A 27,714-nucleotide genomic window follows, 5' to 3' on the forward strand; every position below is an offset into this window, starting at 1 on the left:
AATAAAAACCTGAAGAATTTGTTTGTTTGTATGCTGCTGCCAGAAACTACGGGACGGATTTCAAATATTCTTTCACGGTTGGATATGTAACTGATCCTTACTGAAGGCTTTATAATATGTACCACGGGCTAAGCCTTTGTGAACCGCTAGTCAATCTATTTAAATAAAATCCAACAAAAAAAAGTACATGTATGCATATTAGCATTCATGCGAGTAGATTAACCAAAAAGGATACTAATTATTTCCTGTATTCATTTGTTCAAAGTATTTATATAAATTCTTTTTTTTTCGGTTGACGTAATGATAGCAGCGTATCTGTCAAAAAATTGACGGAAAACTAACCAGAACTAAAGTTATCAACTGGTTGACTTCATTCGAAATTGAACAGAGATTTGGCTGAAGAAATTAATCTTTCATGTATTGAAATTAATTGTATATAAGCTACAAATATTCCATAACTAAAGTAAGTGTATTTAAATATATTTGGTATAAATAGCTGATATGAAATAATTGCATCTATAGGCGTTGAAAATTTTAATGAGATTTTCAATCCAATCAGGGGAGTTTAATGGCTTATAGCCGCGGCCATAATTGCGGTATGGAATACACTCCATCCCACTTACACTAATGAACATTAAACTGATGAATAACAGCAATTATTTTTATATTAATAGTACTGAGGCAACGCTAGCTATAATGCGGCAGAATATTATAGACCTGACAACCAGCACATCTACATCTTTAAGCGATAAAAATGTAAGTAAAGTAATGTATACTCCATACATTAATTTATTAATTGAATATAATTAAACAGAGTGAGTATTCTATTATATTTTTATAGTATTCTTAGATCCACAGTTTTACGTGAAAATATATAGTACAACTAGCTGCGCCCCGCTGTTTCACCCGCGTAAGTCCGTATCCCGTAGGAATATCGGGATAAAAAATAGATGTTGGCCGATTCTCAGACCTACCCAATATGCTTACCAAATTTCAGAGGAATCGGTCAAGCCGTTTCGGAGGAGTATGGCAACGAAAACTGTGACACGAGAATTTTATATATATAGATAACACAAAAACATTATTTTAAAAATACAAAATAAAAAAAACATTTTATTCAACCACTTTCGGCGTTTTTACAACCTCGATGGATATAACGTAATTGTAATAAGTACCTACAACGTTCATTAAGAAGCTACAAAAATTAACAATTAATAAAAATAAAATGATTTAGGATCTCGATAGGTGTCGTGGTTTAGATTTAGATAAGTAAAAAAGTCAAGTCCCGTTTCCCTTTTTGTAGATATGGGGCAAATGCTCTATACATGTTATATCGATTTTTATTAAGGTCAAGTAGGCCTTCAGTGTCCTGACTGAAATCTTTTTTTTGTGAGTCACCGGGAATCCAGGAGCCCTCGGTTCTATGCTCGTATGTAACCACTGTACCAAGAGGAAGTCTGTATCGTAGATTAGTGTGTATATGCCCGTTTGATAGAATAAATTAGTTCCTTTAGATAAATTCTATCTAATATATAAAATTCTCATGTCACAGTTTTCGTTGCCATACTCCTCCGACTGAAATTTTTTGTGCTTATCCGGTATCTATGAGAATCGGCCAACATCTATTTTTCATACCCCTAAATGATAAGAGTAAGGCAGAACAGCGTTTGCCGGGTGCAGCTAGTATCCTATAGAATTCGTCAGATAAAAAAAGAAAAAAAAAATACACTAAAATTATTACATTAACTTAATTAGCCTTTTGTTGTTTCAACAATAATGATATAATAATTGTTTTTTCAAGGAATTTAACCCGGACGCACACTTCAGATGGGACAGCATCAAAAAGTTTGTGTATCTGGCTTACGCTTGTTCCTCGTCCATCTTCAATTTCGATATATTTTCGCGAGTGGTTGTTGAAAACAGTAAGTTTGTTAAATTAATTAAGTATTTAATTTATTTGAAGTATTTTAGATTCATAAAAGCTTTATGTATAGAAACATTTATAAGATAATTCGCAATTTGCAGTTCTAGAAATAGTGGTTTTAAAATAGTATATGCATATGGAATAAATTTTAAATCGCAACTTCGGTACTGATAAAATATGAAATTGAAATTCAATGAAAATGTATACTATTCGTTTAATACATACAGATTAATATATCTAAAATCCGGCTCAAACGCTCGAATTGCTCGTGTATTCCCTCGTGTATTTACTTCTCCAAAACTCGACACGTTTTGAAGCGAGTGAAATGGATATTCCTGAGCAATTATCCAGTACTTTACTGTATGCGGAGGGCGATTAAAGCACGTGCAGTTGAACTTCGATTTATTTTCCCATTTTAATACACCAACTTAAAATATTTCTTATAAAATGGGAGAGTTTAAAGAAGAAAATAATGCATATAGTATGGAAAAAATAATTTAAAAACTATATCATTTGATAAATTGGTAGGTTAAAAGATAAACAATTTCGCTTTGCACGTCTTACAATAGCGCTACAATGTAAATATTTCTTAAGTTCTATCAAGAATTCTGCACTTAAATGCAAGATCTCATTCAGAAGAATTTATAGAGCACTTCAAGTCTGAGAAGTTTGAAATAATAACAACTTCAGACAAGAGCCGCTTTTCACTGCAATTCAAGATGTCATGGACATTGTACAAATATTAAGATCATTTTCATAACTTTCATAACTTGCCTTGCCTGTAAATGATTATCAGTTTTACTGATATATCTATTAGGTTGTTATTTAAACCGCCCATTAATATTGGTTGAGTTTCGTAATTTTCAATCAGGAATGTAATTTACCTCAGAAATGAGATATATCGATCCATTTTAATCTTCCGATTGAAAGGAAATTGTGGTCGGATCGGCAACAGAGTTCCCGGAACTAGTAAGCTATGTTATGGAGGAAGGAAAACTAATATCGGAAACGGATACACCAATTCTCGGATAAAATGAAGAAAACAATGCGATATGTCAAAATGTAACATTTATTGTTCCAGTTAGAGTAAACTACCGTATATGAAAAAAATTCCCAGTACAGTATCGTTTGTTAGGACTTGAAACTTTTATACTTAATAAATGAATGATAATAATGCTTATTTTTATACTATTTTCGTTTCCCTATTTATAAGTCATTGTCTTGTCAGTCGCTTTTGCTCAGAACATTATACCAATGCGACCGTTAATATTAAAACCAGGCTGTAAGAAAACATCAAATAACATCAAATAGCCGTGATCAAAGAGCAGTTTGATTTCTAAATACGACCAATGCTCGATGTTTTTTCTCAAGTGGATGTTGAAGCTTATCAGAATCCTAAAGTTCTGCTTGTAATTAAATCGAGCAGTCATATAAATATTTATTGTATATTCAGATTTGCTTTCTTTCTTTTTTCTATTAAATAATTTAATATATGTGTGTCAATATGGATATTGGATAGATGATTACATTAAATATAGATTTTCTATAGAATCTGTATACTATGTTGATTTTTCAAAATAATGCTTTGTTTTTTACCGAATTTTTCCTTTAAGTACTTTAAGTATTTTGTGGTTTAACGCCTAACCACAAAACTACGTAAGACGATGAATGTACTATAATATTATTTATATTGTAATTTTAAAGACTTGTATGCACATTAATTCTATAAAATTTCATTTATTATTTAGTTTTATTGCTACCTAGATAAAATATAATTGCAGTGACGCTTGTGGAATTTATACACAGTGCCGTAACAATAGGAATGGCCTACATGTTTATGGACTTCTTCATAAAGCAGTACACGAGGAAATTGGATACACATGAAACCTTGAATCCTTTGCTTAGAGGCGTGTCGTTTGGTATTCTCTTGCAAACGGCGTTTTGGGCTCTCATAGTGAGTATCCTATCTTACTATTTCTTATACTCGTATTTCTTTGTTATTTTTCTTCTTTGTTCTATGCACGATAATGTAATCAAATTATACATTTTATATTTCAAACGTAACATTTTGCGAGATGGATAAACGGAAGCACTAACGGTCTTGCACACTTTTCTGTACTCTTAAATTTAGTACTTTATAGTCTAATAGGATATGGGCCTTCAGACGTTTTTAGGATACATGCAAGGAACATCTACATGCCATAATTATAATAAAAATATTTATAAATACGTACAGCCAAAGTTAAAATTTAATTAATGTTTTATATAAAATTAATCTTCTTTTTTAAACTCTCTGGAACCAAATAATTTTTTGGACAAAAACTGTACCTTCTGTATCACTCGAGAACCTATAAGAGGACAAAAACACAACAAATTCCTATCAAACACAAAATGAATCTAGTCAATCGGTTGAAAAACCACGGAGTTATCAAGTAACAAAACCAACACAAAAAAATACAAACGAATTAAGAACCTTTGCTTATTTTGCGTTTTAATATTTTCCACGTGGTTATTGCAATTGGAAGTAAACAGAATTAGTCAAAGCAGATGTTATTGTGTCAAACAGCTCGGTGCTACACGGGTACCATGCAATTTGTCTCTTTCCTTTGATCTTCAACAAATTGAGCAACGAGGGAATGATTGCAAGCGCTTCGGATTAGCTTTGAAGGCTGTGAAACATTTAATCGCTGTTGGGAAAACCTGTTGTGCTCTTGTAAATAATACTTTTACTTTTAGCTGCTATTTTTTTCGACTGGCTTCAAAAAAAGCAAGAGTTAATCCATTCGGTTGTATTTTTTTTTCAATACTTGGTGAACCGATTATTACGATTCTTTATTTCTTTGAGAGTTGGTGCTTCCAATGTTGAGCTGTTTAAATTTATTATAGTTTTAACAGTTTGAAGGCGGTTGAGGTTTCTGATACAAAAAATATAGTACCGTGATGTTTGCAAACGAAATAAATAACGACTTATCATGGACATGGACTATTCAAACCTAATAATAAAAAGTAAAAAATGAGTAGTTTGTGGCTTGAAAAGAGATTTCTTGGAGCTTACCTATAAGACTTTAAAAAAAAAACATGTAACATTTTGTTATTTCAATATAACTAAGTGGAATCTCAATTCGCAATTTAAACAAGACTTGAAGAAAAGAAAATGGATTGATTACATTATAAGCAGATACCTTTAGTCATATGTATAAAAAATTCGTTAATGTAGGCCATAGGGTAAGATGTAGGTTACACGCGTGTAGAATCGAGTCACTAGAAAGTAGTACTTAAAGACAAAAAAAGTATCGCTTCTCTTTAACATTTAAATGTGTCGCAATTGTCTTATTAACGATCCCAACAGTTCATAAAATATCGTGCATTCTCAGTTCCACGAAGTCAGAATTCAGTATAAACATTGCGCCACGGTCGCTACGTTAACCTCTGACATTGGCATTTAGTCTCGCATTGAAAATGTTTTCATGTAAATACGAGTACATTTAATTTTCGCTTCCTTTCAATGCTCATTTCATTTATATTGAATATGATTAAATGAATACACGGAAACGTAAATGCGGGTAATATTAACATCCGTAAGGATATTAGTTGTATGAATTTTATCATTTGAATGCTGGCGTATTAAAAAGATGTTATACAATCTTCTTTCACTGATTGATTTTGCATGAATTTTAGGGATGTATTTTTTGTGTAGGTTTTTGTACCTGATAAGGGATTTTAGTATCTTAAATTGTCTAGGTAAGACAAAATCAAAATTTGTTGACATACACAGTAATTGAATTGAGGCTAGAAAAACCTACCTTTTACCTAGACAGCAGTGTAAGTAGGTATGAAAAATCTTACTTTAAACGATCATGACTATAACATTACGTTGTTCCTGTGCTTGATAGTAGTGTCTTTCTTTCATAGTTCCTCATTGGAAGCTATTACTTACATATATTTTAAACTGGGTGGCTTGCGCTTGCCCAGCTCCTTGCGAGTAGCCATTTTTGGTAAGGTTTTTTTTTTAATGATCATCCATCAGTCTAGCTTCTATTTAGTTAATTAAATTCAATGAAAATTTAAAGTTGTTAAAGTTCGTTTAGCTGTCTTAAATAATAACATAATACTACTTAATTTTTTAGAGATATAAATCAATCAAATGACAATTGGAAAAATAATTCTCCCAAGAATTATTACAGTCTTCGAGATCTCTTATTCAATGAACACTTCAAAGTCAAGATGCGTTTCTCTAACAAGGCCTCATTGTATGGCTGGCGGCATTGAAATTGTTATCGCATTTAGTTCTAACAGTTGTAAGGGAAAGTGCTCCCGACACGAGCTTATGACGTCACGGCGTGAACTTGTGTACATCAGCTGTTTATTAACCCTCGCTAGTGACAGCAAGGATTTATGTCAACACAATATAGTGTGCTTTATGTTGACCTTTAAAACGTAGCAGCCAACCCGTGTTTACGTTTTTATATTGAGTGAGAAACGATGCGAAATAAGATATTCGATTAGTGTAGCTGTGTTTGGTAAATTTTAGTTTTATATATTATTATTTATATTCTTCGATAAATAAAACAATTAATGTATTTATAGTCATATGCTATAGGAGCCAACTATGAATGGGAACGCGCTTGCGATAGGATATAGATGACAATTTAGTATAGTAGTCAGGAAAATTCTTGAATTTTATTAATATCTACAAGATTTTATTAAAAAAAGGCCGTGTGCGAGTCTTCGTATATTTTTTTGTACACTTTACACTTTTGGGATGAAGTTCGAAAGCATTGCGGAACAACACAGTATTTTGACAGTACCTAATATTCTTAATTGGCTCGCATCGAACGATGTTGCGGTATGATAAGTACCATTTTCTGATAGAATGCGACAAGTTTGGCTGACTCCCTTCGGTACCTGGTGGTCAGCCTGCCCACAGAACCCAGCTGGATGTCCTGTCATCGAGGCGCTGATCGATCGTGTATACCATCAGAGGATATATTCATGAGATGCAATGCCAAAAACATGACCAATATCAGAACTACATCAGTGCATTTTCACTATGAGTAAGATTTTTTAGCTATTCTGCCGTTGAAATGGATATTTATATGTCTTCTAGTTGAATCAGTAATAATAAATTACAGTTGAATATTTTGCCAACGATACATTAATTTTAAACTCGCTAGTCGTTTGAAAATATCTCAGCAAAGTTTAAAACTATTTGCTATTGAGTATCAAAGCCTATAAGTAGAAGCCATTCAACGAGAGTACTGTATTAGTTTTGAAATGCTCTCAGTTATCGTATTGTAGAGTATTACGAGATCAATTGAAATAGCTCGACCTTTAAATCGCGAAGTTAAATTCCGCAGCGTGAGCGACGCAAATTCATCCCTTTAAAAAGCGAAAATGTGCAGACGGAAAATCCATTTGATAAATCCATTTGAAAAAGTCTCTTGAAAAGATACCCGTTAATAATTTCCGTGGAAGTTGAGGTCGTTTGAGGGTTTGAAACTTTGAACGTGAAATCTCGTTACTGTAAAATGCGGATTAATATATAAGGTTCAAAAGTGACAGAGATGTGGAGGAATTGCATTCAGAGATTCGGTTTAATTTGGAGCTTTTTACGGAATAGATTGAGGTTTTGATTGCTTCAATTTTGGGGAAAGCACTGCATTGTACAAGTATGATTTTGCCGCAATGTTAATTATTATTCATTACAAATATTAATGGAGATTGATTAATTGTTTTTGTATGTTTATCTGTTTTTACGTTAAAGTAAGTGTGAGTGATAAACTTAAGATGACGTAATCGATTTAAAAAAACTGCCCGAATAGATAGATGTTTTTTTTTTCTTCTTTAATCAAGCTGCGGCAAATAATGGTATGTTATCCCCACAACCCGACCGCTACCTGGGTACGCTTTTTTGTAGTTTTGTATTTGTAGTCCCGTACATTCCCGTAGAATTGTTTTATATACTATTTAACACTTAAAGAATATAAATTAAAAAAATGAAAGTAATACTATCTTATGAGAAATTTTGAAAGAATAGAAAACCACGGTTGTTGCCACAGTTTGTCAAAAAAACGCGGGTTGGAATCCCGCCTCGTTATCAATTTTTTTTCTATTCTTTAAAAATTTCTCATTTATAAAGCATTTAAATGCTATAAAACTAAAAATTAAAAATACTGTCTTATGTTTGCAGTCGAATGTTTGTGAATTTCGATCGGAACAGCCTTTCATCGAGATTCTTTCTGATTGCAATCGTGTGGTTGTCTAATTTCTTTATCGCTTCAATCACGGATAGTGCTCTATTAAAGGTACATTTTGTGTTGTATCATTTGTGATATTTTTACACATTTATGTGCAGCGAGTAGTTATATATTGTTTTAATTGACATTGTTATGACTTGACTTTAATAGATAGATAACTCTGTTTGTTACTTGTTGTTGTCAAATATTTTTAATTTAAAAAGTAATTTGTAAGTCTGTACTTATGTTGATTATTATGTCTAACAAGACAATTTGATCAACAGGCTACAGTGGATCAAGCGGCTGTTAAAAATAATTCCAATACTGTTAAAGCACAAATAGATTTCAATAGAATCCCTAGGTCATAGTAACTTGATATAAATATATCTGATATAAGGAAATTCTAAAAATGTTAACGGTTAAAGTGAGCTCGGTGAATGGAATCCAGGAATCTTAGGTCATGCGAGAAACGGTGTAGAATTTATAACCTCGACATAGAATGTGGATAGTAAGAAATGAAACCTACAGCTCGTAAAATATATTTTTAACTTGCAATACAAAATGGAGTAACATTCTAAGATCGATTCCATAGTCAAAAAATAAGAGGGGAAAAAAGAATAAATTACAAAAGAAGGTCTTATCTTCTTTTGTAATTTATTCTTTTATAATCTGTGGGACTAATAGCGATGAATTAGGCCTATAAAACACCCACGGATAATTAACTTTTAAGCATTTTTCACCTCTTTACGAGTTGAGGCTAAACGAGCACTCGTTCAAGATGTACGTGCTCGAGACGGTATACATCTTACTTACAACAGGTTGCTAATGCTAAAGGCTTAGCTTCAATTTATAACATGGCATTTTCTCATAGCTGATTATATTGTAGATAATATATTAAAAAAAAGCCGTCAATAATGGAAGACACTGGCCGTGGGCCGTGTGGTTTAACAGACGCCTAAAAACTTAAAATGTCTGTGAACGTTTTAGATATTTCAGTAATATAAGAACTTTTCATTATTAAGTAAAACTAAAAAAAGATGAACAAATTTATTTGCTTTATTTCAATTAACGAATACATCCAATTTTCAGCTTTTCAAATTTACATTTCTTTGGGGAACGTTCTCGACGTTATTTATAGTGATTGTCCTTTTGTTTTCAACCTACACGACCACAGCGTTCTACCAGATAATGGATTTAACCGATGCTAAAAAGAAATACGTGAGTAATTTTGAATTGTTATTTAATATTCATATCAAGTACATAATTGTTATAAGTATACAAACAAATGGATCGGGTAAGGCCTTAACCCAAGAGGGGATACCTATCAATGGTACTGATTAAATTTATTTCGCCTAAAAAAATCAATTTACTTCTTTACAATCATGCACGTTTGTATTTAACACAAAAAAATTAAGGACAAACAGGTGGAACATAAAACCACTTACAAAAAAATTTGGTAGATTCCAAATAGATTCTTGTAAAATTATCAAATTATTAACTGCCATTATCGTATCCCAAAAGGAGACTAAACCGTCACACGACGAACAAGATTACGATTTAGTATAGCCGTTGTTTAGTTATAAGTGCGTATTTTATACATACAAATGCATGTAAAAATTTTAAATAAAAACCTTGCAAACGCGAGCACCATTCAATGAACTTGAAATCTCAAATTCCATACTGAGTCCGTAAACAAATAGCCAATGTTTAACGTAGCCAGTACAGCTGTCAATATTGATAAATTACCAGAAGTCACGTTAAATTCGTGTTTTCATTGGAAATTGGATAATTGAAGCGTAATCGATAAATTGTATCAGTATTTCAGCTCATATACAGATTAATTCCATTGGCCGAATATCAGTGTTGTTTTTGTGTTAACCGGTTGAGGTAGTTTCCACGTATGAGCTGTATGTATTCCGAGTATATGGATTTTTTTTTAAAGTGGGGAAATCTCGCATAGATACCCACAGCCCCCGGGGAAAAGGTCTTGGGTTATGTCGGATTCCTACCGACTAAAACTCCACTGTGTTCCGTCGAGCCACTTAATTGAAGGGGCTACGGGTGCTTGTTAGCATTCGTCCGTGACGAGTATATGGATACAAATATACCATTAATCTTAATGCATTTGTCTATGCGGTAAACACAGATGTATGATACTGTAAATATGTATAACATAATGTGTAATAATAGTTTAGGATTAGTATCTATACCGACCTCTACCCAGCTGTTTCATGGATGAAAAGTATTTTATTACATAAGAAATATGTCAATAAATATATAGCACTTCGGTTGCCTAAACAATTCCAGTTGAAAATGTGGTTAACTAACAATGAAAAACTTACTTTTTATAAACATTACATCCGTCGGGATGACAAATTAAATTTAAATTAAAGATTATTTTATTACGAATACGGTTGAAAAGGATTGAAAATTTGAATAAATCAGTCCTGAATCTCATAGTATAAATACCTAAAAAAATGTATTTATATATGATGAATGATGAAAGATGTACTGTATTTATTCGGAGTCGATTAACGCGTTCTTAGATACCGTGACAAGCTTCCTATAGATATTTCATAAAACTTCGTAATATATAATCGACATCGAGGAAAATAGAAGATGTCAGGGCTGGAAAAGCATTGCGTAATGTACAAAGTCTATTAAATTAATGGAAAAATCAATGGCTGGAAAGACGCTGCCTTGTTTATATTGCAAGTTTATATTTCAAGTGCAGCGTGCAGCTTAACGCCTCCCGTGATAGTTTGTTTACATAATAAACGTATTTTCAACCTTGCTCTCGTATAACAAAGAACTGCAGGTTATTCCAGGAAAATACGCCTTCGCACGTTATATATTAATTTAAATTTCCTTTAAAATGTTTTCACAGCGGGGGCTTAATAAAGACGATCCTTTTAATAAAACGGAAAATCCTAGGTTAAGGTCACTCTGTAGTGAAAACGATTTTACAAGCTTGAAGCTAACCTAGATTGTGCCATTTTTCTTGGGGAATTGCTTACTGTTTTATTACGTTGTGTTCTTAGGAAAATAATGAAGACATGTTTTACCGTGATTGCTTGTACTTTTTTATGTCATTATCATTCTGCTATTTACTAGTTAATAACTATACCGTAATGCCACTTTTGTAATTATAAATATAAACTTTTTTAGTTTGGTTAATTTAAAATATAAAATTAAACCGCATTAAAAAAGAAGACAGAACATTCAGAACATTTTGATGAAGCATCTTAAACCACTTTTCCCAATAAGCTGTTTTATATTTTAATGTTGAATTGTCCAAACCTCTTATATATAAGCTCTTGCATACACGTGCCATTAAAACCGTCCAATTACCTGATAAACTGCAAATTTCTGTACCTTTGAGAACGGCGCTGTTTGATTAAGAACCAAGTTCAATTATATACGTTCGCTTTGAAACTCTGAAGTGGTAATGAAGCAAGCGTTGCATTGCATTGACTCTAACGAGCGATAATGCTTTGTCTAGTTTCTAGTTCCTATCTAACGTTAAAAATTCTTTACATAATTCATACTATTAATTTTTTGTATCTGATATGCCTATCACCTAAAAGATTATAATATTTGTAATAATTTTAAACACGTTTTTTTTTCTTGTCACTTCACAATGATCGAAGAGAGTTACGAATAATACGAATAATTGCGACTTGAAAGAATGAAATAAATTGTAATGTTATACGTATAAGTTTTTGTTCATTAAAATGCTATAAAGTTTATGCATTGCGTTATATTTTGAATCCTCTCTCGTTCGTTTATCGAAGAATTTAGTGTAAAACGTTACCCGGCTATTTCGAAAAATATTTTATACATAAAAATCTCCATAATAATTACTATACTGCCTCAACCACAGCTTTTCATAAACGTAAAATCGTATCACCTCTTGACACAAAGTAACTCACTGAGGCTTTTAAATAGGTTAATTTTATGTTGCGGTTTCGTTAAAATAGGGCAACGGTCTTGTATTATGCTGAGAAATATTCATTTATACTGACTGTTCTAATTAAAAAATGGGTTAACCATCCGTAAGTTATAAAGGTGCTCAGGTGAGTCTTGCTACAAGATCCGATCTGAATCTGAATAATAAAATATGATTACATTTTTTCACATAAACTCGGTACACAATTAGCGTCCAAAAACTGTCCTGGCTAAAAGTCTTCACAATATGAGGTTTTGGTAGACTATAATGTATTGTTTCGCTTGTAATTTATAATTCCAACTTTAATGGATCAGAATAAGGTAGAGTTTATTTAAAAAATTCTTGCTTTTGGTTCTTAGTTTTTTCAATGCACCTCTAAGCAGTATCGATAAGGTTGATTTTCGATACGTTCATAACGTTAGTTTCATTGACTAGAATTGGATAATTACATTTAAAAACGGTTTTATTCAATTGTTGGTTACGATGATGTGTCTCTGTTATTTATTATCGAAAGCTACAATACAAATGATACATATAGAAAGAGCAAATGTGTTGTGAAGTTACAAGAATTATGAAAATTACAATATTAGATGGAACACTGCCATACGTAAATAAAATAAATGTAATACTTTAAAACACACATCCAACAAGAAGTAAAGATTTTACACATATCTTTACTTGGCACTAAAATATAAAGAAAATATCTAATTATTTTCTTTATATTTTGAAAGAAAAGTATGATAAAAACTTTCATATATCTTAGAACAACAACAAGTAAAATGTAGGTATCAAATATTTATAAATTTGTCACGTGAAAATCTTATAAAATATTTATATTATAATGGCCGGTTTTTCAACTTCTAGATATTAGATATGACCTTTATAAATCAACAGACAGATTTGTGGTATAGAAGAATAATGTAAGAAAAGTTTCTGTCAGAAACTATAAGGCTATTAGGGAGTCTTTTCAGCCAGTCTCTTCTATAATATATATCTTATAGCCATAACTCAATCACTTTTGCCTAAAAATAAGTTGAAACCTTATTTTAACCGCAGGCATCGGTGAAAACTATTTTTCGTGAACTTATTAGTATAAAACGTGATCGGTTAAGAGTTATTATTATTATCTAGTTTGAAATTATTTTACAAACATCTCTTTGGCATCTGGCAACAATCAATGAACGAATGTCATAACTTTTGCTACTCTATCACAGCTTTAATAAAAAAAAATTACGTTCAATGAACACTAATGCTTTCATATTTTTCCATTATGTACAATAGTACAATTTAATTTAATTAAGCGATGTATTTTAAGATATTGTTCTCTTAATTCGTGTGTACTTCAAATTTTTTTCTTATACGTGTATATTATGCATTCGTTAAATAATTTATCATCAGTTATTTTTTAAACTACCACCAATTCGGTATGTCGCCTATTGAAGACTCAACAAGGCATACCCTAAAAGTAACATTGCATCAAAATAGCAAATTGCAATATAATATGTATTCATATGTGAATTTAACTTCCAGCCGTCATCTATGAACCGGCCGAATGAGTTGTTCAGCGTTGGACTAATTGGAGTCTACGACTTTGGTACCATGTCGCCATACACAATGATCGACACAACGGTTGTTATATACGCCATTGTCGCTACAGCGATTGCGTTCGCTAGATCGCTAATAATACGAGCGTTGTATATAGCGCTTTCAAGCTGCATCGAGGTCAAAATCGCGGTCACCCCCCATTACTTGTTTTTTGTGATGATACCCCTCAGCATCGAGTTCATGGAAATACATAAGATGTATGTTTTGTACGTTTATATGAACTTGACCGTGGCGTTGGTGCCGGGCTTGGTGAGTAACTGCTATCGGATTTCTTGCAAATTTAATGTCACAGTCGGCAACGGAGCTGGTGGGACGCCTGAAGGTAAGGGCTACCACCGCCCATGGACATTTGTAGAGGCGTAAGGTCGATTGGAGACCTTACGCCTCTACAAATGGATTGCAGACTTTAAATTAGGAAGGGATTAAGAAAGGATTAGGGTAAAGGAATAAAGGAAAGGACTGGGAAGGGGAAGGAAAAGGATATGGGCCTCCGGCTCCCCCACTCACCGAACGAAACACAGCAGAATGCTATTTCACGCCGGTCTTCTGTGGGGGTGTGGTACTTCCCCGGTGCGAGCTGGCCCAATTCGTGCCGAAGCGTGCTCGACTACCACATACAATAACAATATGATTTACATGGGAGTGTTCTAGCTTTATGTAACTAAATAAAATTGTATCTAATTCCCTTTTCCAACCTGAGGCGTATCAATAAAAATTTGATAAATTATCTAAATGTTTTAGCTTAACATTTTTGTGTTAGGTGTCTTTTTTATATGAAAAATCGGTTTGATTTTGAAAAAGAGATTTATAAAGTTTGCTTTCATTAGAATTTCTTACATACCGTGACAATCTATTCATGACACGTGATTCACCGAGTTACAGAAATAGTGTCTTAATTAAACCTTAACCTTATTACCTTACATAAGAAAGAAACATAAGGAGTGTGACGTTTATTGTTTCGTTCAGGTATTCAATTTGCTGTCTTCTGGTCCTTCTGGTCTGGTTACTCTTCATTCGATGCATGTTCACCCAATTGAGCTTTGTCCTGTTTTGAATACATAAGTGGTAAATTATGTATCTCAAAACCGGACCAAACACACGTGGAGAATTTGATGCTTGAATTGTATAAGCTAATTAATACAATACATGTTACAGCCATAATAAATATTTAATTACAAAGTTCTGTATAATATTACAAATTATTAGGCAATATTAAAATATCAACATATGGTAAATAAAGGAATTGTTTTAGAGTGCCTTATAATATAAATTGCAATAATCATATGAATAACATTACGTATAATGTACCGGATTTCAAAATGAAAATAATAATCAACCTTCTCCAATTATCTTAACCGCTGTATGCATACGCGAGTCGTAGCCAGGTAACTTAAAAAGGATAGGACAGCCGTTTCATTAATAGCCTAGGCACTATATTAAAACCTACTAAACCCATGGCTATTTCATGGACATTGTTTACATTATTTATTCTTAGTATTTTACAGGCGATGATGACGCTGACGATATCAAAGTTGCTTCATAACGAATTTCGTTCAGTAAAGTACATATACATCATCGGAATATTATGCTTCTTCGGTTTCACTTTCTCGCTGCCCTTGACCGTGGTACGTATAATTGATGGAACATTCTCGAATGTCTGGATGACGTGAGTTGCAATACAGATTTATGATAGGTAATGTACACCGGCCGATGTGCCATCAGTCTTGTGTTATTTATCAACAACATTGCGTCGTTGTTAGTGCCTTGATTGGAACATACAAAGTTAATAATGAAGAAATTACTAAGAATTTAACGTGAAAAACATTGAAGAGTTTGAGTGTATTGTATGTAACAGTATAAACTTATGTATACATCAATTATTATTATTACATTATATCATTAATCAAAAACCCAAAAATCATTAAGCTCGGCCATATTTGAATCATGATGTCATGTTACTAAAATATTTCTCTCTCCCTCTCTCCCCTCTCTCTCTCTCTCTCTCTCTACAGTGACAAATTTAAAATGTAATTTCTATATCTAAAGACACAAACAACAGACATATTTCTAAAAAGTGACATTTTTCATAGATCATCGCTATCGAATATGACGTAAGTATGTCAAATAAATAAAATGTTACCTACTCAATTGCCTGCGAGCAAAGATCACAAACATCAAGCTATACTTATTTGATGATTATTTTTAAGCCCAATACAAAACTGATATTGATTCATAACATTCTATTATTCTAGATAATGATATTGGTAATTTTCATCCATTACAATTCCAAGTGCCAGCCCTAACTAGGTTCATGTGATGGGTACATTGAAATCTCGAGCCTAAATAAAGTTAACGTCAGTTATCCATTGCTATCTCAATTTCACAATAGCAAAGCTTCGTGTTGCACGTGACAGGAACAGTGAAACGTGGAACTGCCTTTCATAGCGCATTATATCGTTATCAGCGCTATCGCATGCGATTTAATTTGCACCGTGCATTTTATAGATTCTTCTATTGGAGTGAAGTTTTTGTTTTTTTTTTTAATTCAGGAATGTGTAGAACTGTAAAATTTTAGTTGTTTTTGTAGTATATATACTATACTATATATTATATAGCCCCGCTTCTGCCGCCGTGGCTGCGATTAAGTGGTTCAAAAAACTAGCTCTAGGTTGTTATGCAATATTATACTGTTATCAAAATTTAAGTACATAATACACAACTATAAACAACTAATTTTTATAATACCAGATAAGAATAACAACAATTTTCAAATATGTACATAATAGTGGTACTTAATATAATTTAAAACATTTTTAAGGCGATTAAAACCTTATTTATACGTGTATTAAAATCGGATTCGCAATTATGTCTCAGTACGTTTTTCCACAGAATTGTATGTACATTTTTCGGTGTCGTTCCATATTAACATACGTGAAACTCCCGTTTCCTTTAACAATTCAAATGGCATAAACAATTCAGTCGTAAGTATACGAAAAATTCATTGGATGGGCCTCAGCGCCGAGATAGAATATACTCCTTGCACAGAGGCACAACCCGACAGTGTGACCTTGAATACAGAGAGAAGGTAACTGCTCACATATTTACTACCCTTGTTTATATATGTTGGAGAAAAAAATACATCGCTTACATTGTAATAAAAGTTGCTTGGATGTGTTTATTGTGCATTTTGTATGATGTTTAGGCGGTGTTCTTGTCTCTTATTTTACAGATATCGCTGTTTATTAAAGTTTTATTCATAGCGTTGAGAATAACCGACTGAATAAATCTAAATAGTTTTAATCAATCTCCTATAATGTTAATATGTGAATATATATTAATACCATATAAATAATTATTATACGTGTATTCGAGAATCAATTAACAATATGTTGTTCGAATTATTGTTTGTTAGAAAGATAGTCATTTAAAAGATACGAGTAGAAAATGTACGAGTAGATTACTCGTACATTTTTCAACAGCGTCGATAGTATAGTATCTGTGGCGTCGATTATGTTAGCTTTAAAGGTCATTGCATAAATGCTGAGAAAAATTCATGTTAATACACATTATACAAAAAAGTCTCCAAATATATGTGATACATTTTAACAGAATGTTTTCCCAAGATTCAAGACAATTTTTCGATCATCCATTTCTTTATATTTCATTGTAAGGACACGGGAAAATCGCTACCACGTTTCGTGGAAATATTTTTCTGCATATTAATTTCGCGGATAAATTCTCGATTGTGGCTTTCCTCGAATGAAATTCATATGAAAGAGCTTACCATATTGCTTTTACTGAGAATCAAATCAATGAGCATTGAATCGTTCGGTTCGGTTTTACGTACTTGACTAGTTCGTGGTAAGGAAAACTTTAAAGGTCTGGAGCAATTGGAAAGTCCTTCATATAGAAGTAGGTTCTATATATACACATAGAACAGTTAGTTTTATTTTGGTTGAACGCCCTAAAAATATTTTTAATCTATAACGTCTAAATCCTACCTCTTTGTGCAAGCCGTCTAAAGTGAAGTAAATAAAAAAAAAATTGGTTCAGAGAGGCTACTGTAGCACCAAATAACTAATAGTGCATGTCGATAGAGGATATAGATACAAGTATTGCTTGCGTATATTTATTTTATTATATTGATATATGTTTTGCACTAAAAAGATAAGAAAAACGTACCTATAATTGAAGGTATAATTTTCTAAATCGCAACGACGTCAAAATCATTTAAAAGCGATAAACAAATTAACATAATTACTATAAGCTTTACCCATTCATCTATTTAAAATGGTGGTCGGAGGTACGTAAATATTGACTGTAAAGTGATTTATTTCGTAAACCTATTGAAAGGTTTAGCTTCCCAAAATGTATAGAAGTACAAAAGTAAAGACCTAAATGTTTCTTTCAGTGGATAATTGCGGAATTTGTTCATCATAACGTCTTAATAATAGTGCAGTTACAAGGAAAGATTAAACATAAGTATTTATTATACTTATGTTTAATAAGGTCACATGGTCCATATAACAATATAGATTAAATAAATACCTACTTGTTACTTGTTTATACGTCGTAATTAGGCCTACCTCTCAGTTCAACGATACTAAAATAATTTTCAGTGGTTGCCTCATGACTCGTTGACAGTAAGTGTTTTGTAGTGGTTTGTATATGCTCAGCTCTTTGGGTTTATTTTTCAACTAATTGGCTTAGTATTTTGCATACAATACACGGTGTTGTAGAGCACATGTTACATACACGTGTCGAATTGAGCCGTAGTTGCTGCCAAATGCAGATGAAATTTAAATATTATATCGATCGTAAAGTTGGGAACTATTCGGTGATGTATTAACCCGAAGACCGATCTTTGAAATTGCATGAATATTCCGCAGTTCTAGAATGCTGTGTGAATATTTAGTGGCAGAGTTCTGAATAAATTTATTATAGGGCTGAATTTTTTGTAGCATTTTTTTGGTTCATTCTTTTTGGTATATACAACGAGGCGGCATGATGTCTTTTTATTAATGTAACTTGAATATCGAAAAACATCAATAGCCGTATATAGGGATTTTAGTGGAACTTAAATGGATATTATTAAAGTATTTATTCTATCATAAGAAGTAGGGAGAAGTAAGTGTCTTTTGAAATTTGGAATAAATTCAAATAATAATTATTAAATAATAATAGCCTTTGATGGATTGAATTGCTTCCAATTCGATATTTACAAAATATGTTTGAAGTTACAAAAATGTGAGGGATTCTAAAGCCTGTAGCAGTTTTTACTAACACAGGCTTTAGTTTCTACCAATATAATGACTGCACTATAGATATACAACCCTAGGCAGTCCGCGGTCGATGTAGGACTATTGCAAGATATGGAAATTTAGAAACTGGTCTATGAAATGGGATACTAAATGGACTGGTATTGAGAACTATGGGAAACTATGGCACCTGCCTTTCTACTTAATAAAAGTAAAAATTTGTTGGCAGGCGGTGACTCGCCCTCTCACTGTATGGGCCCCTATATAAGTCGCTACAATAATGCGACAAGGGGGCAACATATCATGAGCAGCTAAGGGTGGAGAGGCGTCGCTGGTCTTTAAACGATGATCACGCGCTCCCTGAGGGTCCAGCATCACGTGCCCACTCGCCTCTTATGCTTCGCATCCACCCTTCGAGCTAAAAGCTCTCGCGACTCCACTCTGGCCGGCCAATTAAGGCAAGCCAGAGGTGGGGGATCCTGAACCTCGTCATCGTTCACTCTGAACTGCCACCGAGACATTCCGGAGGTGAGGACAGGGACGTCCCCCGGGAGAACTAAGGACCGCGGGGGCGCTACTCCCCGTCACCTCGCCACAAGGTGCCCTGCGGGTTTATTATTATTATTATCTCTCCATAATACTTGGGTACCTCCAGAAGGAAAGCACTCGGTCTTTTGGAAGGCTTACGTGGGGACAGAGATTCAACATGCAGAGGCCCTTTAGAGAATTTAATGTGTAGTGAGACACCAGCCGCAGCCTGCCCATGACTGCACTATAGAGATACAGCCCATAAAAACGAAGGAGGTTCTTAATTCGACTGTATTTGACTCGTTTTTTTTTAGGTTTTGTTATTTGATAGCTCTCACTTACTTTCTCGACAATTCCGTAACTGATTGGCGTGATATACGTATTTTTTTAAAGTAAATTCTTGTCATTTGGTATTATTTTAGAGTCTTATTTAGTACCAACCCCCGACACAAGTGGACTTTTTCTTAGAAAACATTTACCTGATTTTATCATATACAAATCTAAACAAGGGATATGGTTGGGAACTGGTAAATTGATAACACTCGCAATGCTCATTGCATTTCCTTTATTGAAGCGCATTGGATATATTTTCTATACCGTGCATCGAACGTATCTCCGATGCGGAAGTGTCGCTCGCGGGTGAACGTTTGGAGCACTTGCGGTGTTCCCGTGCGTTTGTACTATTTTTATTATTTCACACTTTTATATTATATCATTTGGCACATTCTATCCAGTTGTGTGTTTACTTTACGAAATTACGTATCTTTCTAAACTATCACTATAATTTTTCGTATTGCATTTTTTTATGCCATTCCTAATTGTTTCCATAGATCTTATGATACACTATAATTCTTCAAGTATTAAAGAAATATATAAACTTTTGTCAATGTCGGTAAATAAGATTCCATTGAATTATGTCATCATAAGGTCTGTATTCAATGGTATCGTATTTCATAACTATGTAGTTCATACTGCACTGACAATTATTAAGAACGTCTTTGTTATCCTACGTAAAATGTGCCCCAAACGGATGAGTGCTGCTACCTTCCCTATGTATCAACAGAGTCGGGGAAGAGCCTCGATTCGTTTATCGTAATATCTAGATAATTCTTAGTAATATTTAATTATGATACACTCAGTCGTTTTGCAGTTACTCGATCTACCTTTCATAGACAGTTATGACGGTTGGTATTTCAACCAATATTGTAATTGAGAATAGTTCCGAATGATAGTCTAGTTTCAGTGTTGTATTTTCGGTCATATTTAATGTTGAGTTGGTTCATATTATGATTATTATATTAACTACTGTTTATGCCAAATCCCATATGTAAACCCAAATCTGACCTGACATATAACATTGCGGGTGAATCCGTGGGCGATATATAACATAATGCTAAATTTTAAATTGAAATATTATTCTACCAAAATATTCCATACATAATATAATATTAAAAGCACCAATATTGAAAAAGCCACCACCTATTTAATTAATTAATAATAGGAAAACAAACGTTATTAACTTTAAACATAATGTATTGACTTCGTAATTAATAATCATATTATTATCATAATAAACATATGAGGGACAATGTTTTAACTGCAAATGTTTCGTTGTGTGGGTAAAGTTTGAAACGTGTTACAGCTTAAGTCGATGGACGCTTACTATTTTAATCTAAATGGATATTAAAAGCTTTTTGCTAGGCAAGTTTGCAAAACTAATATACGCTAACAAAATACTGTATAATCTTTTTCATGTGAACAACTGCGCGTCCGTTGTTATGAAACCTTGACATCTGTATAATTGGTTGCGTTTTAATGGAATATTGTAATAGAGGCACGTGTACGTATTGTGAAGTGATGTTGCTGTTCAGTCTAATTAATAACAATTATTGATTACTCTGAACAACAAGCAATGTGTTGTTTTTTTAGTAATAGTTGAGGTGGAGTAAAACAGCATCTTCTTTATTTAGAAGTAATATAATTCAGTACAATGCGGGAGTGAATAAGAGCGCAATCAATAACGTCTAAACCAAAGTCTATGAGGTTTTAATGAAATTGAAATGTATGGATAACTAGCTTAACACAAACACAGAAACAAAACACACGGTTGAGGGAATCCACATGACTTATCATATTCTTTTCCTTGAAGAAAATCAATTAGTCAAACAGATGTAGGGGCTGATGACGATGATACCCTCATAAGAGGCCTGTGTCCCAGCAGTGGGAACATATTATGGCCTGATGTCTACAAACAGATGTATAATGCTTGGTGCACTGCACATTTGTCCCGTCATGTTAACAAGCTGTTAAGATATAGGTACCAGTCAAAATTGCCATTTATATATTTAGGAACGATCTCTTCCAGATACCAACTAGCAAATTAAAGGGGTTGATAATTGGACACAAACTTTCCGCCTTCTATTTGGGAGGTTTCAAGGTTCTCATCGTCATGTGGGTGTACGGAGTTAAAAAGTTTTCAACTGACATTCAGTTTTGGTTGGGTTTCAAGCCAACTATATATTGGCGGAGCGTGTGGATGCTGTTACCCATTGTATTTTTCGTTAGTATTCAAATTATTTTTACACGTGCTGTGTTTGAATGCGAACGTTTGACCTTTTAGATCATTTTCATGTTAGAGGGAAAAATGATATATTCCTCGAATACTAATCCGCGATTCGTGGATCATGAAAACTATTTTTTAATGCTTTCGATTTTGATAGTAAAATTTTGCATCAAATTATTATTTACATGATGAATAAACACAAGAGGAATATATTATGATGTTTATTAATATAGGCTTTTAAAACTATAAAATATTCAAGCGTGCTTTTAGAATAATACATCTTGTTTCACTCATATGATTAAATATTAGGTACACACGTAATGGATGGAAACATATTAATCATGAGGTTTTTAAGTATTTAAAATGTTTTAATTATTGCTCAGTAAATGTAGTTTTTAATTTTGAGGCATAAATACATTGTTAATAGACGTATAGTTATTACTTTACATGTAGTTACAAAAAAGTGCATATTATGCATACAACAAAGGCAATGATTTTCAACTTCTTTTTGTAATAACTGAAATCCACGCTATGAAACTATATTTAAAATAAGTCATTAACATTTCAGATACTTATTATGAACAAAATCAATGAAGTGAGACTTTTAAACGATGTTCAACAGCAGATATCTGCAATTATTTGGGTTGCGTTTTCACTGATTACTGTAGCAATATTTCAAATTAAGACCATTGCCAGATACATATTACGAAATGTAAGCGTTTTAATTTATTTTGTCATAAGCATTATAAATTATTGCGTTACCCGCTTTTAGGGGTCAAGAGATAAAGAATGGGTTGACGATGGTAATAATAAGATCTAGGAAGGTAAAAGAATGCCGATGGATATTAAAAGATTTTCAAGTACGTGGAATTGCCTAATATCCATCGTGTAATAGCCAGCGTGCCCCAATAAACTTGATTGTCTAACAATACAGGCTCTTCACAACCGACCATCACTATTAGGTAGTCGCACCATGCATACCTAATTGGAAATGATTCATCTGATAAGCGATTTACACCAGCCATTTGCGTTAGCCAGTTTCGAGGCCCTTGCATCTTCATTTGATTGTAAGCGGTAAAGGCTAGTCATAAAAAAGAACTATTGCCGATACTTGCTGTCCTATTTCATAACACAAAATTTTTATTATCAAGATAAATACCTCCGTATTAATATTGCTCGGTAGTATATAATATATACATATTTCAACATCTGTAACCACCCACCACATTCATGAGTATCATTTGAATGTTTTTCTTTCTAGAATTTAATGGGCATGTTTAGAAGTAGCCCAAAATACGGGCCCCTGGATCCAGACGACCGTAAGAGGAGAAAGATATTTGACGAGAGCATTCTATATCGACAGTGCAAACATGATTGTATCGTTATGTCCGTAAGTACAAATTAATAATGGTGATTAAAAATATGTTAACTGTAAAAGAAAGCATTTTTAAATTATTATTAACTATATTGTTTCGGTAATACGGTATAATACGGTCAAACATTACCGTCAAACACAGGTAAGATCTGTTTACCTCAATTTGTATAAATCATTGGTGCATGTTCCTGCCAACAATTTATTCAAGATTTGACTTTAAAATTTGTTATATTATATTTTGTTCTGAAACGTTTACTATATTATTACATTTCATTGAAGTAATTTAATGTAGCAACAGCGTATTAACGTTTTCCTCTGGGATTGTTTAAAAAACGGAAATAATGTACACAGAAAACTAAACTGTATTATCTATTACGCATTTCATAAAATATTAAAGTATTATAACGTGAAATAAAGTTCCAAGTATAAAAGAATGGATGTGGGAGTACATGAAAGGATAAATGTGATTCAAAGGACGGTCTATGCTTTTATCCCTGTAGCTGAAAATACATATCCAAGGTAAGATCAAACGACACGTGCAACGTGCATCCCACATCCTGATGTTACCTCAAGGCACTGAATATACAATGACAGTTCTTTATAAATATACAATGAGTTCGCTCTGAATATTGGATATAGTTAAGTCCGAGTAGGTACTTATGTTTCTTTTTAAAATGTTAACGTTAGAATGTTTAGTGTTTGTTATTACGTATTCTTGATTAATTTTACATCATATGAATATATGAATCATATGAAATTAAGCAGTTGATTTATTTCAATGACACTCTTTTCAACAATTTATATTATTCTATACATATTTGATAAGAGCTTTCGAATTGCTACAACTTATTACCACAATGGCTATAAACAACAGAGAACCAATATGTAGTGTTTCGCTAACAATACTCTTGCTGGAACAAACAAGGCAAGTCCTTCAGGCTGAGTTTCTACTACTGTTACAACTTCAGGCCAATGTTAGTACTGTGTTCCCGGTTCTCGCTTCGTACACACTGGCAATACATTCAAGTAATTACTCCGATGTTTCCAAACTACATTATTGTAATTAATATTTGAATTGTCGCTTTTTGTTATGTGTGTATTGTTCTGTGATTAGATAACCCTCCAATTTTGGAACTATAAGGTTGTTTTAGTGTTAAAAATGTTGAAGTTAATATGTATTTTGGTATTGAAGTAAGTTTATAACATAAAGATGTAGCTTCATTCTTTTAAAGTCATGGAACTTTTACTTTTCAATAATATATCTCCACAAAGATAAAATGCTGTGAATACAACGTTTCCAAGATGCGATATATTCCGTTGACTTTAGTGGCGGTCTACTTTCCGCAATTTTTATTTATTTTATGTCAATATCAATAATATTGAGTGGAAGGTCATAGAGTTGCACGTGGCAAACATTAACTGATCGTAAATGTTTCACGATGCGTTGGTATCGATCGACAAATAGTTGACTTGCACTAGTGTGCTCTCAATGCAAAATGCATGACTTCAGTTTGCTATTGAAATATCGTTTCATATGTAAATTAAAAGATCAAGATTTCATGTCATTGAATATGTTTTGTACCTTAAATCCCAAAATTATGTAACTGATTTTTAAACATTATTCTCTCTACTAACCAAACAGTTTCGAAAGTAGCGGTTGGTACGTAAATATATGTCACGTGAAAAATATAACAATGAAAACTTATAGTTTGGTGTAAGTATATAAATTGTAATAAATGTATAACTAAAACACTCTTTGAGTCTAGCGTGTACAAATATTTATCGCAGATTAGTTGGCTACATGCGCCAAACGTGCTCCAAGCCTCAGTCATTGGCTTAATCTTGTTATTGTGACAATATTATGCTGTGCACTTTCTTTGTGATTTGCGATGGAGGCGAAAGGTCACGGTTAAGGCCGTGGAATTTTTATAAAGTGAATAATTTATAGTGTTTACATCGAAGAGAAATGAAAATCAACAAAAAATATTGTTTCTCACTACTCATATAACGATTTACTCGTTTCAGTTTTTAGTGATAATGAAATTTTTTTAAATAATAGGTTAAAGAAATTAAGGACAATACGCGGTTTGATTATGACTACTAATAAGTTAATATAAAATAGTACATAGCTTCATTTATAAAAATGAAGAGAGGGGAAAACGTCAAATATAATCCGCTTAAATTCTGTGCAAATAAATTATACTATTACATTTAATAAAACTTCTAATCAGCATGATCACGAATAAAAGTAATATGTTATTACAATTAAAAGCTTTAACCACTTCATAGTATAAAACAAAGTCGCTTAAATCTTTATAACTACGCAACTGATTTTGATGATTTTTTTGACGTGACAACGTCTTAAATTAGGTTGCGGCTCGGAGTCACTCATGAAAAAGTGTAACTCCCGGTAACGTTACCGAACTATGATCGGTCCGCCGCGCGCGCAGCACTAGAGAATTAGGCGCATTGAATCGGCGCGTGCTTGTGTCTTTGTCTCTGTCTTTTTAGTAAACAAATAATATTTTCTGTAGTTAAAATTTGTGCAATTCTTATTTTCATTCAATTCCTTGTTCCTATTTTGCAATTTAATAATATTCATATCAATAAATATTCTACCGAGAAAAAGACGTTGTCATGTAAAATCTTCGCCCGTAAAACCGACTTTACAGGCAACCATTTTTTTTTATGTATAACATAATTTGGTTGTATGACTACTCCAAATTTATCGCGTGCGAAACCGCGGGAAAAAGCTAGTATGTAATAAATAATAAACATGCTAATAAATCGCCTTTAAAATATTGTAATACTGTATACATTAAGCCTCCCCGAGTTAGCCGTATTTACGTAGCTATCGCACATAATTAAGCGTGCTAATACAACCTGATGAAGCTATTTACTCACAACTAACTGTTGTCGGAGAGAATTAATTCTGCTGATTTTGCGTGGCGTGTTCAATATCACGATTTATTACGGGTATATTCTATAATATAATAAGTGTTAAAAATACCAAATAACAATACAATTTATCTGTGAAAGAATGGGAACAATAGATGAGATAATATTAGGATTTATTTTATTTAGTTAGAGAAATGGTTTTATAAATTATGTTAAGGAGTAAAAGCGTAGACATATAAAACTGTCGTTATCGTTGATGAGATGAGTAGATGCAATGAACGCTATCCATTAGCATTGCAATTTTCACGCCGAGTGCATTAGAAACTGAAAAATATGACCGAATGAATAGAAATGAGATAAAGCAGTGGTTTGTATGTACTATTTCTTTTATAAGGCATGTTGGAGTATTTTATTCTTGTTCCGGCTACTACTTCAGTTAAACGTTTTTTTAGTAAGTATCTTATATGCATTTTGTAATATTCTTAGCAATACTTTACTTTGTTAATGACACTTCACAGTTCAACATTACAACTAATAAAAACTAAATTATTTGTTGATACATAAAACATTGACATTAGGTACGTTTAAAAGTTGGTCAAACGAGTAACGATTTGAAAGCTTTAATACCCAGAACCTAACTCATCCAGAGCGCGCTGTGGAGTTGAACGATTTGTTTATCCATTCTTCCATCAGCCGTCCAAGTACATAGATTCTAGATGTCGCGATACGATGGCCCGGACGAAGCGATTCAACTCAACATTCCTCATTAGAACCGTAAGGGTGATTCTGCAATCTATGTACCCCGACGTGGACAATTTAATAGAAAAACCGGCTCCATCTTATCTTACCAGCAGGCCAAGCATCTCATCGTCGTTCAATAAGTTAGGCTTTGGAATAACGCTTGACATTAATAAAATTTCATTACATACAATAAACAGATAAATAAACCAAAAAGAGACGAAGTCACTTCAGCGTTTATAAATATAAATGATATTAAGGATTTTACAAAAGATGAATTAATTATCTGACGCGAACAAAGACTGGCAGTCGCTTTCATGTGCTCTCGCATGTATTGAAACGATAAAAATGAATACCTATTGAAAATTTTCACATTTGTAAATTTTAAAAGACCAGAGAAGTGCTTAAAATAGGGAAAAGCTATTACGTTGATAATAGGACACTAAATATATTCAATTATTTTACAGGAGAAGTTTGAATGCAACCATTTGCCGTTGATCTTTAAGAAGAAATCGCCAAGTTCAGAAAGCACGGAGTCGTCCATCACAAATATTTATGACGCCAGCGCGACGAGAAAAAGATTTTCAAGTGTCGTGGACCTCGTCGTGGACAACAGGGAAATATAAATTAGATCACGCTT

The 27,714-nt window shown here is 32.9% G+C and overlaps 1 protein-coding gene across 1 annotated transcript; it reads left to right on the forward strand.

Moving 5' to 3' along the window:
- Positions 1-696: 696 nt before the first annotated feature.
- Positions 697-27,714, forward strand: LOC119835806 (sodium-dependent nutrient amino acid transporter 1-like). The gene is made up of 12 exons (XM_038360814.1): positions 697-756; positions 1,802-1,922; positions 3,706-3,878; positions 6,797-6,978; positions 8,115-8,229; positions 9,250-9,378; positions 13,640-13,963; positions 15,220-15,339; positions 21,866-22,060; positions 22,632-22,775; positions 23,325-23,453; positions 27,542-27,714. Exons 1-12 carry the CDS (start codon positions 697-699, stop codon positions 27,698-27,700), a joined length of 1,851 nt encoding a protein of 616 aa, XP_038216742.1. The 3' UTR covers positions 27,701-27,714.

The sequence above is a fragment of the Zerene cesonia genome, chromosome Z (genome assembly GCF_012273895.1).
Source record: "Zerene cesonia ecotype Mississippi chromosome Z, Zerene_cesonia_1.1, whole genome shotgun sequence".
In the NCBI taxonomy this organism is placed as follows: Eukaryota; Metazoa; Arthropoda; class Insecta; order Lepidoptera; family Pieridae; genus Zerene; species Zerene cesonia.